The sequence below is a fragment of the Lactuca serriola genome, chromosome 2 (assembly GCF_051521515.1).
Source record: "Lactuca serriola cultivar US96UC23 chromosome 2, Lser_US96UC23_V15, whole genome shotgun sequence".
Taxonomy (NCBI): Eukaryota; Viridiplantae; Streptophyta; class Magnoliopsida; order Asterales; family Asteraceae; genus Lactuca; species Lactuca serriola.
The window spans coordinates 70203542-70217010 of NC_136409.1; the positions used below are offsets into that span (position 1 = coordinate 70203542).

The 13469-nt window shown below is 39.2% G+C and overlaps 1 protein-coding gene across 1 annotated transcript; it reads right to left on the bottom strand.

The window, feature by feature from the left end:
- Positions 1–9651: 9651 nt before the first annotated feature.
- Positions 9652–13230, bottom strand: LOC145086361 (putative disease resistance protein RGA3). Its single transcript, XM_079024111.1, has one exon. The coding sequence runs from the start codon at positions 13104–13106 to the stop codon at positions 9888–9890; it is 3219 nt and encodes a 1072-aa protein (XP_078880237.1). The 5' UTR covers positions 13107–13230; the 3' UTR covers positions 9652–9887.
- Positions 13231–13469: the final 239 nt, after the last annotated feature.

Below are 13469 nucleotides of genomic sequence, written 5' to 3' on the forward strand. Positions count from 1 at the left end.
CCCTAAAGCAAATCTGGTTAAGGATTGAAGCGTGCCCAGCTAGATAGCAAGAATGGTTCGGATCTGGTGAAGATTAGTTGGAGCGTTGTCAGAGGTAAACATTGGCGGATAGCAGACCTCCCTTTTAATGGAAGGAAGGTTGGGGAATCCTTTCGACTAGTGAGCAGTAAGGAGTTAGCCGGATCCAAGTGGGGGAGAACCCTCCGTGTATACAAGGGTAAGAGCACGTAGTTCCAGAATAAGTGTGCGACCTCTGAGAAGAAAGGATAGTAGAGCAGCAATTTATGGATTGAGAAGTTCAGGATAGGGAGCTTGAGGAACCTCCCAACAGTTAGTGCATGTAATCAAGATGGTTAGTAGCTAGGTTGGGAATCCAGGATGGAGGACCGCCGGTAGGACTCTTTTGAGTTGGAATAAGGATCCGAGAATGGTTAGCAAGAGATGCCTCCGTGTTAGTAGTCAGTGGCAGAGACAACATGTTGTGTTGTGTGGATTCAGGAGTTGGGAATTTGGAAACTTCCCAACGATAGTTTCATGTATCCGGATTAGTAGACGGTTGGGTTGGGAACCAAGCAGAAGAATTCCTCGACGGATCACTAAGTGTGTCAAGGATATAATATGCCGAGGTTGATGTAGCATTCGATATATGAGGGTTGGTTTCGGGAAACCAGGGTGAGGAATCACTAGCAGGACTAGGGATGTTAGGATGTCCTCGGGATAGTAGTAGAGTGTTGTAAGTCTGCAGGGGTAGCCGTACCATTCACTAGCAGTTAGATAGTAGTAGAGTGTTGTAAGTCTGCGGGGGTAGCCGTAGCATTCACTAGCAGTTAGATAGTAGTAGAGTGTTGTAAGTCTGCGGGGTAGCCGTAGAATTCACTAGCAGCCAGATAGTATTAGAGAGTTGTAAGTCCGCGGGAGTAGCCGTGGCCTTTATCATGTTGGTAGGCAGCATGAGCGCATTGTTGGGCGCGGGGGAAGCAGTAGTACCCACCAGTTCGGGTGCAGTAGTGAGGATATGGGAATCCACGGGTTAGATTTCGGATTTCCCAAATGGTTCAGTTTTAGTTAAGTCGGCGATTTGTCAGTAGACCGTCACCTCAGTTATGAGATCAGAGTAACAGTGGACCGTTTGGGTTCGTGTATGTTAAGGGCTACCGTCAGTTTGGGAGCCATTATGTTGTTAGTCGTGGAATTGACGATGTCAGGATGTGACGTATGGACCCGGTCGGTTGGATCAGGAGGTTGTTAGATTTGCAGTGCCAGGATGACTGGTGGAAACTAGTTCCAGAGGAAGATTTCGTTCAGAAGTTATGGGAAGCAGCCATTCAGCCAGTTCAGTGATTCAGTCAGTTCAGTGTTTCAGCCAGTTCAGTGATTCAGTCAGTTCAGTGTTTCAGTCAGTTCAGCGTTTCAGCCAGTTCAGTGTTTCGGACAGTTTCAGTATGAGTGGCAGAGTGGATAGAACAATTATAGATAGTTGAGGTATCTTCAGAAGTCGCTGCAAGCAACTGGGAGATTGCGATGGGGTGTAGTAACCAGTAGGGTTCGGTAACCCAGATATGGAGATGTCAGTAAGGACCAGGGTGGCTCGGTTCATCCGGAAGGCGGATGAGGAACAGCAGGAATTTTCGGTCAGTAGTAGTGCGGGTAAGTAGTCTATGGTAGTTTTCAGTTAGTCGAAATCGAGGGGTGCTCGGCACCAAGTTATGTCAGATAGGGGCGTCGGTGGTTGCTGGCGGTGTTGACCCGTACTGGAATTGGCGGGGGTGATGGAGTTGGTGAAGTATAGGACCTTCACAGTTACAGAGAAATAGTTGGTTATAGAGCCTTGCCTTGGGAAGGCAAGGGATTTGCGCAAGGAAAGGAAGGGGTGAACCCCTATAGGTTTAGTTCAGTACTCGATGAGTACCAGAAGGATTGTCGGTTGAGTAAGTTGTGTCTCCAGGATGTTCAGGGTCAGGGTTGACCCGAGATGTTATCTGCAAGGATTAAGGTTAGTCGGAAGGACCGAGCGAAAAGCCAGCAAGGGTAGGCAGCTGGTGTTGGAATAGTTGGTTGGATATTAGAGGCAGCTCGCAGGCAGTGGGCCATAGCAAACTTCGAGGACGAAGTTTAGTTTAAGTGGGGGAGAGTTGTAACACCCAAAGTTTCGAAGACCAAGAAAGGAAAGAAAACCCTAAGTTTAGGGGTCGAATCGGCGAGTCCAAGGAGGGACTCGGCGAGTCCGAGCGGGATCCGGGTCGGGGAGTAAGTGACCGACTCGGCGAGTCGACCAAGGAGACTCGGTGAGTCTGGTCTGTGCGAGGAAAACCCTAATTCTGGGAGTTGTATCCTATATAAAAGGGAGTTATGTCCCTCCCTCAGCCTCCATATCATCCTAGAGAAACTGTAAACCCTAGATTCGTGGGAGCCTCCATCATTTGAGAGAAATAGCTTTGGAGGAAGGAAATCTTGGAAGGGACTTGAAGATCAGGAAGGTTGCTTCAAAGGAGAGGTGTAGATCCGAGATCTACTTCAGTTTGTGTTCTTCTTGGAGGTACTAAGCTGCCATTTTCCCTTCCTTGCATCTAGATCTACTTTGTTATGAGATTTGGGGGTTTTATGGTTGATTGAGACCCATTTCGAGTTGGAAGCTCAGATCTGACGTTGCTACTTCAGATCTAAGTGTATCTTGGCCTAGAGACTCATAAAGCATCAGTTGTTGGGTTGATTGTTGAGCCCCTTTGTCTTAAACCCTAGTTTATAGTGTTTTGAGCCTAGATCTCCTCAGCCACACGTAAAGTTTGCCACTTTACGTAAGGAATAGACCTTAGAAGAGTGGATCTACAGTTTGGAGTCAATGCATGACTCAAAATTCCTCTGCATGTATGTAGAACCGAATGGACTCGGCGAGTCCTTCGAGTGGACTCGGCAAGTAGCTTGAAGATGAGGAGGAACTCGACGAGATGGATGAACAGCTCATCGAGTCGGATGAAGATGGGCATGAACTCGGCGAGTTGGATGAACAAATCAGCGAGTTGGTTGGAGATTGCCTTGTGCTCGACGAGTCTGTTCTTGGACTCGACGAGTTAGGTCGCGTGGTCCCAAACCCTTCGAGTTAACACTTGAGTCAGCGAGTGGAGCCAGGACTCAGTGAGATGGAGATGACAAGACTCGGGAATCAGTAGACTCAGCGAGTCAGTGGCTGACTCGGCGAGTCGAGTCGCGAACAGGAATAACTCTAAGTATATGAACTCGGTGAGTCAGTATGGTGACTCGGCGAGTAGGGTTGACCTGTAAGGTTGACTTTGACCAGGAATTTGGCATTGGCAAGAGTTGACTTAGTTGACCTTTGGAGGTCAGTTAGACTAAGTGTTATATTGATATTGGTAGCTCGAGGAGCTAGTGGAGCAGCAGTTCGGAGACAGAGGTCAGGTAGCGGTCAAAGGGATTAGCAGCAGCAGTTCAGCAGTATCAGGTGAGTTTCCTCCCAGTAGGAACAGGTCTACGACCACAATGCTGACCCGTTTAGCTAGCAGTAGTTTCCGGACTTTGGTCCGATGCAGTAGTTAGTATGTTTGATGCCTTCGTGGCTCAGACAGGATTTATGTGTTATGTGTTCCGGGCTACGGCCCGATGCAGTATGCATTATTTGTGTTCATGCTAGTTGATATGTTTATGCTATGCTATGTTCAGTCAGTTTCCGGACTTCGGTCCGATGCAGGGGGCAAGGCCCCAGTTAGTCCAGACTTCGGTCCGATGCAGGGGACAAGGTCCCAATCAGTTTCTGGACTTCGGTCCGATGCAGGGGGCAAGGCCCCAGTTAGTCCGGACTTCGGTCCGATGCAGGGGACAAGGTCCCAGTCAGTTTCCGGACATCGGTCCGATGCAGGGGGAAGGCCCCAGTTAGTCCGGACTTCAGTCCGATGCAGGGGACAAGGTCCCAATCAGTTTCTGGATTTCGGTTCGATGCAGGGGGCAAGGCCCCCAGTTAGTCCGGACTTCGGTCCGATGCAGTGGGCAAGGCCCAGTATGTGCTTTATATGTTGTGTGGTATGTGGTAGTATGGGGGAGCTCACTAAGCTTCGTGCTTACGTTTTCAGTTTTTGGTTTCAGGTACTCAGTTTTTAAATGAGGAGCTCGGAGGGATTGCAATGCACACACCATAGATAGCTAGCCTGGGATGTTTTACTCTGATAATAAGTTTATGTTTGAATTAACACAGTGAATTTATGTATGAATTATGATATGGATTTCTTTATAAATATGGTTTTAGTAATGTTTTTAAAAGAAATTTTTAGTCGTGATTTTTGGGTCGTTGCAAACGACATTGTGGCGTCATTTTTGGTAATCCACAATCTGACATCATTACCCTTGAGTTGTTTAAAAATGGTTACTGTTTGATGTTTTGAATTTTATTACATGGGCAGAAGTGGAATTCACTTTGTGAAAGGTTAGATAGCTATGATTTGTTTTTTTGATTAAAGAAAAATGTATGTTTTTTTTGTTTTTTTTCTGCTTAACAAACATTACATTGTTGACATATTTCCTTGAGAGTTTCTTGACCCAACCAGGTATTAAAAAAGCATGCTTTGCCTCTGTGATGGAAGCTCTTCCAATATATGCTCTACATCTTCCTCAAAACCAACAGCAAACATTTGATCAGATTTTTCAAGAACCAAGGACTAAACATCCACCAAATTTAGGGTGTTACTGTCAATAAGGTCAATAAGTCTTCCTGGTGTTCCAACATCACATCAACTCCATGAGACAATGCATTTTCTTGTGAATTATATGACACGCCACCATAGACACAAACAATGCTCAAATATGGAGCAGACTCTTTGATCTCTGATTCTACTTGCCTTGCTAACTCCTTGGTAGTTGCAAGGACCAAGACTCTGGGAAGACGTTGACCACGCCTTTACATAAACGATATAAGAAACCAGTTATATACAACATATTATTTGAATTACCAAGTACTAAATGTTATATTATTTGATTTTTTTTTCAGAAACTAGAGAAGCTTCAAGAAGAAGAACAAGTTGACGAGCCATTCATCCGAAAATAAATAAAGATTAGATCTCCAGAACGTGGAAGAACTGGAAGATCTGTAATCACAATAAATAATCTACAATTTAGCTATGAAGCAAGGTAATTCATTAATAATAAGGTTGAACTTTTTTATTTTCTTTGTGATATTTAAATATGTAAGGATATGCTCTGGTTTGTTTTTTTGTAGGTTCTTTTAAAAAAAGTTAACATATCTATCGAAAGGGGTGATAAAGTTGCCATAATTGGGCCAAATGGTTGTGGAAAGAGCACTCTACTTAAGTTAACTATGGGTTTACAAAATCCCAACAGTGGTGAAGTAATTCTTGGTGAACACAACGTGCTTCCAAACTACTTTGAGCAAAATCACGTGATGCATTTTTCTTTGTTTCATAATTTCGTCATATTAAGGATGTTTGTTGTAAAGTATTTGGGAGAAGAGTACTCCACTTCGGTTAATTGAGAAAGCCTCATTTTTAAAATTTTATATTAATTTGTTCTTTCTGGATGAAGTGAAAAAGAAACATCCATTTACATACTATATATATTATTAGATTAAGGGGTTGTTTTTTTTTTTATTTAATGGACTTAATGGGTTAAGAACTTAATCTTGATTTATTCTACCCATAATGACTTGATGGGTTAAGCCAAAAATTCAGGCTTAATGTATTAAAACACTAATTCTATGCCTGTTTTCCCTTCTTTTTTTCTTTCCTCCCAACTCTTCTTTGGAAAGGGTAAAATGGTCATTTCATTTCATTAAGATGGTTTATTTAATCTAGAATAGAAACATACTCGGACAGAAATAACACCTTGATGTTTATAATAATAATGTTTAATACTAACAGAATAGGAGATTTTTCTATGAACTCAAATAAGAATCATCAATTTTTTAAACATGATGAGAAGGTTACCAAGGGATAAGGATAGTATTGTCAGTGAACAAGGTGAACAGGGCTAGTTCTGATCTATCGACTATACAAAATGCGTAAATGTTTTTCTTATCCTCATAATTGAAAATAGTCCGTGTAACAAATATGAATGATTCCTTTAAGATTAGTGATTAAAGAGAATTGCCCTCCATCGTATATGGTTTTCACCTTTGGTAACATAAAGATTCCTAGATTAAAGCTCATTATGTGATTGTGTGATTAATAAAAGTTTTTTTTTTTATTTAAGGTAATGCTTCAAGCCCTTACTTGCCATCCATGCCCGGTGGATAGCCGCCCATAACACCGAGTTCAACAGTCTTACCTGCTACAGTCTTACCTGGTACACCTGGTCGCAAACCAACGACACAAAGATTTTTTTTTGACATGATATGTGAAACAAGAGACGCTGGAGCCCTTAGAGAAGCTAAGGAAAAACTGGAAAAGTGAGTTGAAGATCTGACATGGAGATTAGACTTTTAAAAGAATTTGAGGGTATATTTTTTTTATATTTCTTATATCTAATTACTTTGTAAATTTTTATTACAACTTCTGTTGATTTGTTTTATCTTTCCATGGAACGGTTATTTGTATGACACTAAATTTTATGCAATGGATTGTATTTTTTGTATATGATATTTTATTTATTGTATTATGAGACATCAAATACAAATTTAATTTGAAAATTAGTAAATCTATAAATAATATTTATTTTAACATTTAAAATTATGATACAGAAAAATGTGTGTCATCTTCATTTATGACACGGCCTTTCTTGACAGGGGCTTTAATGATATGCAATGCGAGTCGTAAATGCACGTCGTAAGGTTACGACACGCAAATGCATGTCATCTTCCTTTATGACAGGGCCTTCCTTGATACGTAATGCATGTCGTAATTGCGCATCGTAAATGTGTGTTGTAATTGCGCGTCGTAAATGCGCGTCGTAAATAGACGACGCGCTTTTGCGCGTCGTCTCTCGTTATGACAGGGCCTTCCTTGACACACATTTGCGCGTCGTCTGAGCCTTTTACGACATGCATTGCGCATCGTAAAAGGCTGTTTTTCTTGTAGTGTTTGTATGGAATTGACAAAGACTATATGCATTATGTTGTCATCTTAACATTGTCACATCTCAACAATGACTTAGTTATGCAAGTTGATGTAGTATGATACAAATGCCTTGTCTTAGCATTAACCTTTATTGATGAGTTGATATATTCATTCCTTGAGTGGTGAGAAAATGTTCATTTACGAGCTTGATGACAGCTTAAATGCCCTTTTGATTTCCTTGTATAAGCAATAGCAGGCCAAAAGAATGGTATTTTTTCAGTTTTTGTATATTTCATTTTTCATTTTTATCATGAGGTTGTGTTTTATATGTTTGATTTTCTTGTTATGCAGGAATCACTGGACACCACAAATTTTCTTTCATGGAAAGTGTTAATTCGTGACTTTGATCCATAATGATATTAGTTAAGATAACATTTATATCTTGAGTCAGGTCATTTTTGCATCTGAAATAGTCCTTGAGCCATTGTTGTAGGATTAGTTACCTTGTTATGTTTGAGGGATTTGATTCAACCCTACGTTTCTTTGGTTGATCTAATAATGAATGAGTGTTGTCATCAACTCTTATGTATTTTACACATAATCTTATTTCAAAAAGATTATAAATCAATATTATTTTTGTAGGACTTGGCAGTTGATTGGATGAAATATTAATGTGGTTCTCATGAAATTCTTTCTTTCTTTTTAACAGCCAAGTGTGGCCAATAAAAGTTTGATACATTCAAAGAACATGTCAAAATGAAAGCTAAAGGTCTCGAGATCATTTTACGGTAGTTCCTTCCCTCCATTTTTTTTATAATTCAAATTAAACAATATCATACTTACATGTTAGGACCAACTTTATAAGCATAGCCACTTGATTAGGAATTCGATTAAGAATCTGCGGACACTGTTGATAATTAACAGGTCTGTGTCTTTAGCCTAATTAATATTAAAAAATTGTTCTCAGGTCCTTTTTTTTGTAGAAGTTGGACAGAACAAAGTTTGGCTAGCATAAGCCAAAAAGATCAAAAGCGGCAGTGACAGTGAGCTGAAGCATTATCATAGTTCGGCAACAGGATGTCACTATTTTCAGCAGTAGTTTTGGTTACTTGCAACAAATACTCATGAAGTTTGATATGCTAGGTTAGATGTTACAATGAGGAATTGAGGATCTCTGCAGGCGGTTTAAATTCGAAATTACCAACAATTGTAAGCTATTAGATAATAAAATAATATAAAAAAATAAAAATAATATAAAAAGACCCGGTTCCTTATCTAGAAACCAGGCTCTATTCGTCCATAAAAGGATTTCAGCTTATTGTTTAAATGTAATACGACCCGGTTCTATTAATATGAACCGTGTTTTATTTGTCCTTATAAGACCCGGTTTCAAACCGGGTTCTTTACAAAATTCTGCATAGGACTCGCCCTACATGAGACCCAGTTGAAAAGCGGGTTATATGATGCATTTAACCCGGTTTTTTAAGCAATTTTGCAGTAGTGACCCTATCAAATTTCGAAAGAGGCATCAACAATTACTAAACAGCCCGTTGGTCATTTATATTGAAATTGGGATTGAAACTTACTAGTGTTAATGTTTATTTACTAACATGTTTTTTTTTTTTTTTTGTAGGCATTTTTGTTTAGACTAACAATATTTGTTTACTGAATCAATGATACTAGATTCTTGGTGTTTGTATAAAACATTCATAATGGTCTTTTTGCTTTGGGAAATGCCATACAAACTTTCATATCTTGGTGGCAAGTTTATTGGCGAAGACATGTGACTTTGACACTTTGACTATGACTAGAGAAAGAGTGATCATTTCCAAGTGGACCAAGCCACGAGGTGAACACTACAACTTATGTTGAAATTGGTATAAAGTTGGAGGATTTGAAAGTTCAGGGTTTTTAACTAGAGATGTACATGTAGATATTTTTTAAACTTTTTGTGTGGTTAATTTGTAAGTCTACCTTGTTGCCTCATCTCTTGAAATGCATATGACACTACATGTTGATTTTGGTTGACAGTTTGTCTTCCTATTTGGTATTTGATCACTACATTTATTTTTGATAGTTTATTTGGACATTTGATATTTTCAGCACTAATGATGCTAAAATAATAACTAATGATGTTAAAATAATATATTTAGCTATCTGTTTTATTGGCAAATTGAAAAGAAAGTTTTTTTCCTTTCAGCAATCAGAAATCAAGACAAACGGATCACTATACTCAATACCAGCAGGTTCATTTCCTAGGAGTGCCAAGTCCAATTCCATCCAATAAATTCTTAACCCACCCTATAAAACATTACATCTTGATTGGTATTTGTGTTTAGAAAATATTAAACTTAATACATCATTGAAATTAAAAATATTGACAAGTATATAATACTAATTAAGGAACATTTTACTGATGGTTTTTGTGGATCAGCATAGAAGGATAAGTGATATTGAGATTCATATGGATTTTGAAGTCTTAATTATATTGCAAGTAATATAGTAAAATTAGTAACAATGAACAAGGGCCATCATGCTAGGAATTGGTCAATTGATGAATTATGAAAGCATACTAAGCAAAGTTGGACGTTGCAAAATTGGTAGATCAATTGCAATTCAATGTTTGAGGTTTACATGATAAGTGAAAGAAGAGTTTTGGGATATATAGTATAAGGTGTAAGTATCAAATTTATAAAATATTTGGACTTCAATTTACATAACTTTTGTACCTGTCTCTCTCTCTTATAACTGAACAAGACAAATGTCTCAGGACAATTGGAATGCAAGGGAGGAGAAACTGAGAAGAGAATTTATTAGAGCAAGACAAGGAATGATTGATACAACACACTTAAATAATTAATTAATAAACAGTCCTTAATTATTTAGTTGGACATCAGTTGCTTCCCACGGCGCTCCTCGTCTAACCATTTCTTTATTTAGCCCCTTGCAATCATAAAACTCCAAATATCGGATAGATGACATGTTGGTTAACCACATGGGTAGTTCTTGTATTCCAAATCCGTCTATTTCTAACCGATTCAGTGACGTGAGGTGTTGTATTTCTTCAGGTATCGACTCCCAGTGATCCCAACCTTCCAATGACAACTCATGAAGGTGGTTCCTTAACTTCTCGATGCCTTGGAGACTTGGGAAAGAATCGAGCTCCTTTGAGAACCGACCAAGTTCCAACTCATTTAAGAAGGCAAAACAGTCAAACATTTTCTGAGGTAAGGAAGTCAGTTTGTCACAATACTTAATTCGCAAAGTCTTCAAAGAACAACACTGGTTGGGTAAATTGGTTATTTCTAAAAGACTATCGCAATAGGAAATTTGTAAAGATACGAGAGATGTAAGGCCATGTATGCTCTTAATGGACTCCAGACCTGTGCAGTCCCATATTTTTAAGGACACAAGAGGATGGGGATAGCATTCATCTAAGAGAATAATCTTCGGGCAATCCTTCATTTCCAAGCTCTCGAGGACAGGCGATATCATTGTTGAGCTGTTGGGTGCTCCATCTATCCACTTTTCTAGTCTTTTCATATCCCATAGGCCGAGCGATCTTAATGATGGTGACAAAGGCTTTGTTGATCCCCTAACATCCGAAGTCCTTAAGCATGTCAACCTGTCCATATGCTCCAACACGAGATCCCGAAGATGTGGTAGGTGCTCAAGTGTTGGAAGAGATAGGGAACTCCTACAGAAAGATAATGTGACTGACACAAGCTTGTCAAGGGGCTTCTCTTTCCCGTAAATATTGGTTGCCATCTTCATTACCCATTCTGGAAAATTATCACCAGAAAATTGGTTAATTGTCAATATTTTCACACCTCCAGGGGGTTGCAAGCCTTCCAATACTTCCTTGTCGTTTCTGTTGGCAACTTCATCGTAACAAATCCAATTGAATTCAATCTCATATAAACTTTTCTTGCTAGATAACTTTGCCTTGACAGCATCCTCTTTGCTAATGACGTTCTCCAGATGTGAAATACAAAGGCCTCCACTAAGTTTATTCAAATGGCGTAGCTCTTCAATACCATGTCCCTTATTTTTAAGCACGCTGAAGGAATTAGGTATTAATGTTCGAAGAGAAGTCAATTGTCCCACAATATTGTTAGGAATACTTTTATCAGAGTTACAAAATCTCAGGCTTATCAAATTTCTCATGGATTCTGGAAAGTTGTTGAGACTATAGCAACTTTGCAACTTCAGAGTTTGCAAGTGGTATAATTTACCAATAGATTTAGGAAGAACACTGATACACGTATTTGACAAATTAAGATACCTGAGATGCACCAACTCTCCAATTGAGTCGTCTATCTTCTCTATCCCACAGCTATTGAGCTTTAAGATTCTCATGCACTTTAAAGGTTGAAATGAAAATTTCTTCTCAACTTCACCTTTGATGAACAGTGTATGTAAACTTCTAGCCACTGAATCCCTTTGAATGAACATGGAAACCATGGCTTTGAATTCATCATCCTCATTCAGTTCTTGGCAAAAAGAGAGATGTTTAACCTGAGGGATACATGCAATATCATCATTAGTAGCATCCACCAGACGTAAGCTATCATATTTTGAAAGTGATAATGAAAGATCATGCACCAGATCATGCATGCTACAATGAGTGATGTGACCATACTCATCCCTTTCAACATCTTGGAACAACGAATTGTTGACCAAATTTTGAAAAATATCATTTCCGACATCCTCCATTTCCTTGTTCATTTCCTCATCTGCTTGAACCAACCCTAAAGCCATCCAAAGTTGGACCAGTTCTTCCCTTTTCATCACTTTATCTTTTTTAAAGATGGAACAATATGCAAAACATTGCTTGATGATAGAATTGGGTAGATTATCAAAGCTCAGCTCCAAACTCTTTTGAACTCTATCCCTTTCTTCTTCCAGATTCCAAACCTTGCTATCTTTTATGGACAGCCACTTCTCTGTGTCATTGTAATTTGCCAACATGCCACCCATTACATTTAATAGCAATGGTAAACCACCACACTTTTTTACAATCTCACGGCCTATCTCCTCCAGTTCTGGAGACGGTGATGTGCCTGCCACAAACGCTCTTTCTCTAAAGACGTCCCAACAATGATCATCAGAAAGACCTTTTAAAAGACATGAATCAGCCTTCATTCCAGTAGTTCCAATTTCAAGTTTACGTGTAGTGACAAGAATGCTACATCCATTTTCTGAGTTTACACATAGCATACATCTCCTAAACTCTTCCCAATATGGTCTCTCTTCAACCCAAACATCATCCAAGACCAGAAAATATCTTTTTGATCCCAGCTTCTGTTCAAGACTTTTAATTAAATTGACTTTAGAGTCTGACTCAGGTTTCTGTCCAGCAACAGATTCATAGATCTTTGCAAGAAGTGTGTTGATGTCAACCTTAACCGACACACAGAGCCAGGCTTTAACATTAAAATGTTGCTGGATTCTATTATCATTGTACACGGACTTAGCCAAAGCTGTCTTCCCAATACCACCCATTCCCACAATGGGAACAACTGTAACTTTTTCTTCCATTCTGGATTGGGTTAAAAGCTGTATGATATGTAGTAAATCATCATCCCTCCCAACAATTTTAAATTCTTCTGGATGTGGAATGGTCTCCCGGTAGAGGCGATCTGGAACAGGGCCAACAGGGTATTGTTCATTTTGTAATCCTAAGCTGTTTGCTTCTGTATTGATCTTAAGCAGCATTTCATTGATGTTTTTTATTTTATGACCCATTTCCCAGCGAAATGAAAGCTTTTTCAAGCTTGGAAGAGATGGTACCTTTCTTGCCACCTGATCTCGTTTCTTTATCTGACGCCTCAACATTTCATAATGAACCTCGTCCAACACATCATCAGCTTCACCCACCACAACTTTTAGCTGCTTCAGCCACACCATCACAGCCTCTGTTTCCTTTTGTCTCTCCGCATCCTGCAACTTGGCACGAATCAGGTCCAATGTTCTGTGTAGGCTGGTCAGCTTTTCTTCGTAACCCCAGGCAATGGCTAGTTCTCCGGCAGCAATAGACAACACCTTTTTCAATATCCCATCAGCTGCAATAGTGACTAAAGCTTCGGCCATTTTCACTGTTGAGAAGAGAGAGGCAAAGTGGATGAATGGTGGAAGAAAGAGAAGAAGTGATAAGATATGAGATGCTGGGACAGAGAGAGATTCAATGAATGGTAAGAACTAAGAAGTCACAACGATATTAATTTGTGGGGATGTAAAGTGGAAAATGGTATCCGATCCAAAAGGTGTCAAATAATTGAGTTATATCAGCATTCTATTATAAACACTTAATTTATTTTCTACTTTTTCATTATTACTTATAGAACATATTAATATATCATTATAATTTCTCTTTTAATATGTAACATATAATGTTTTATGTAAATTATAATTCATCTTTGTGACTGCTTTGTTTCTATTTACCTTTTGATACAC

Excerpts from the sequence above, each read along its gene's own strand:
- LOC145086361 (XM_079024111.1), bottom strand. The coding sequence starts at position 13,106 with ATGGCCGAAGCTTTAGTCACTATTGCAGCTGATGGGATATTGAAAAAG.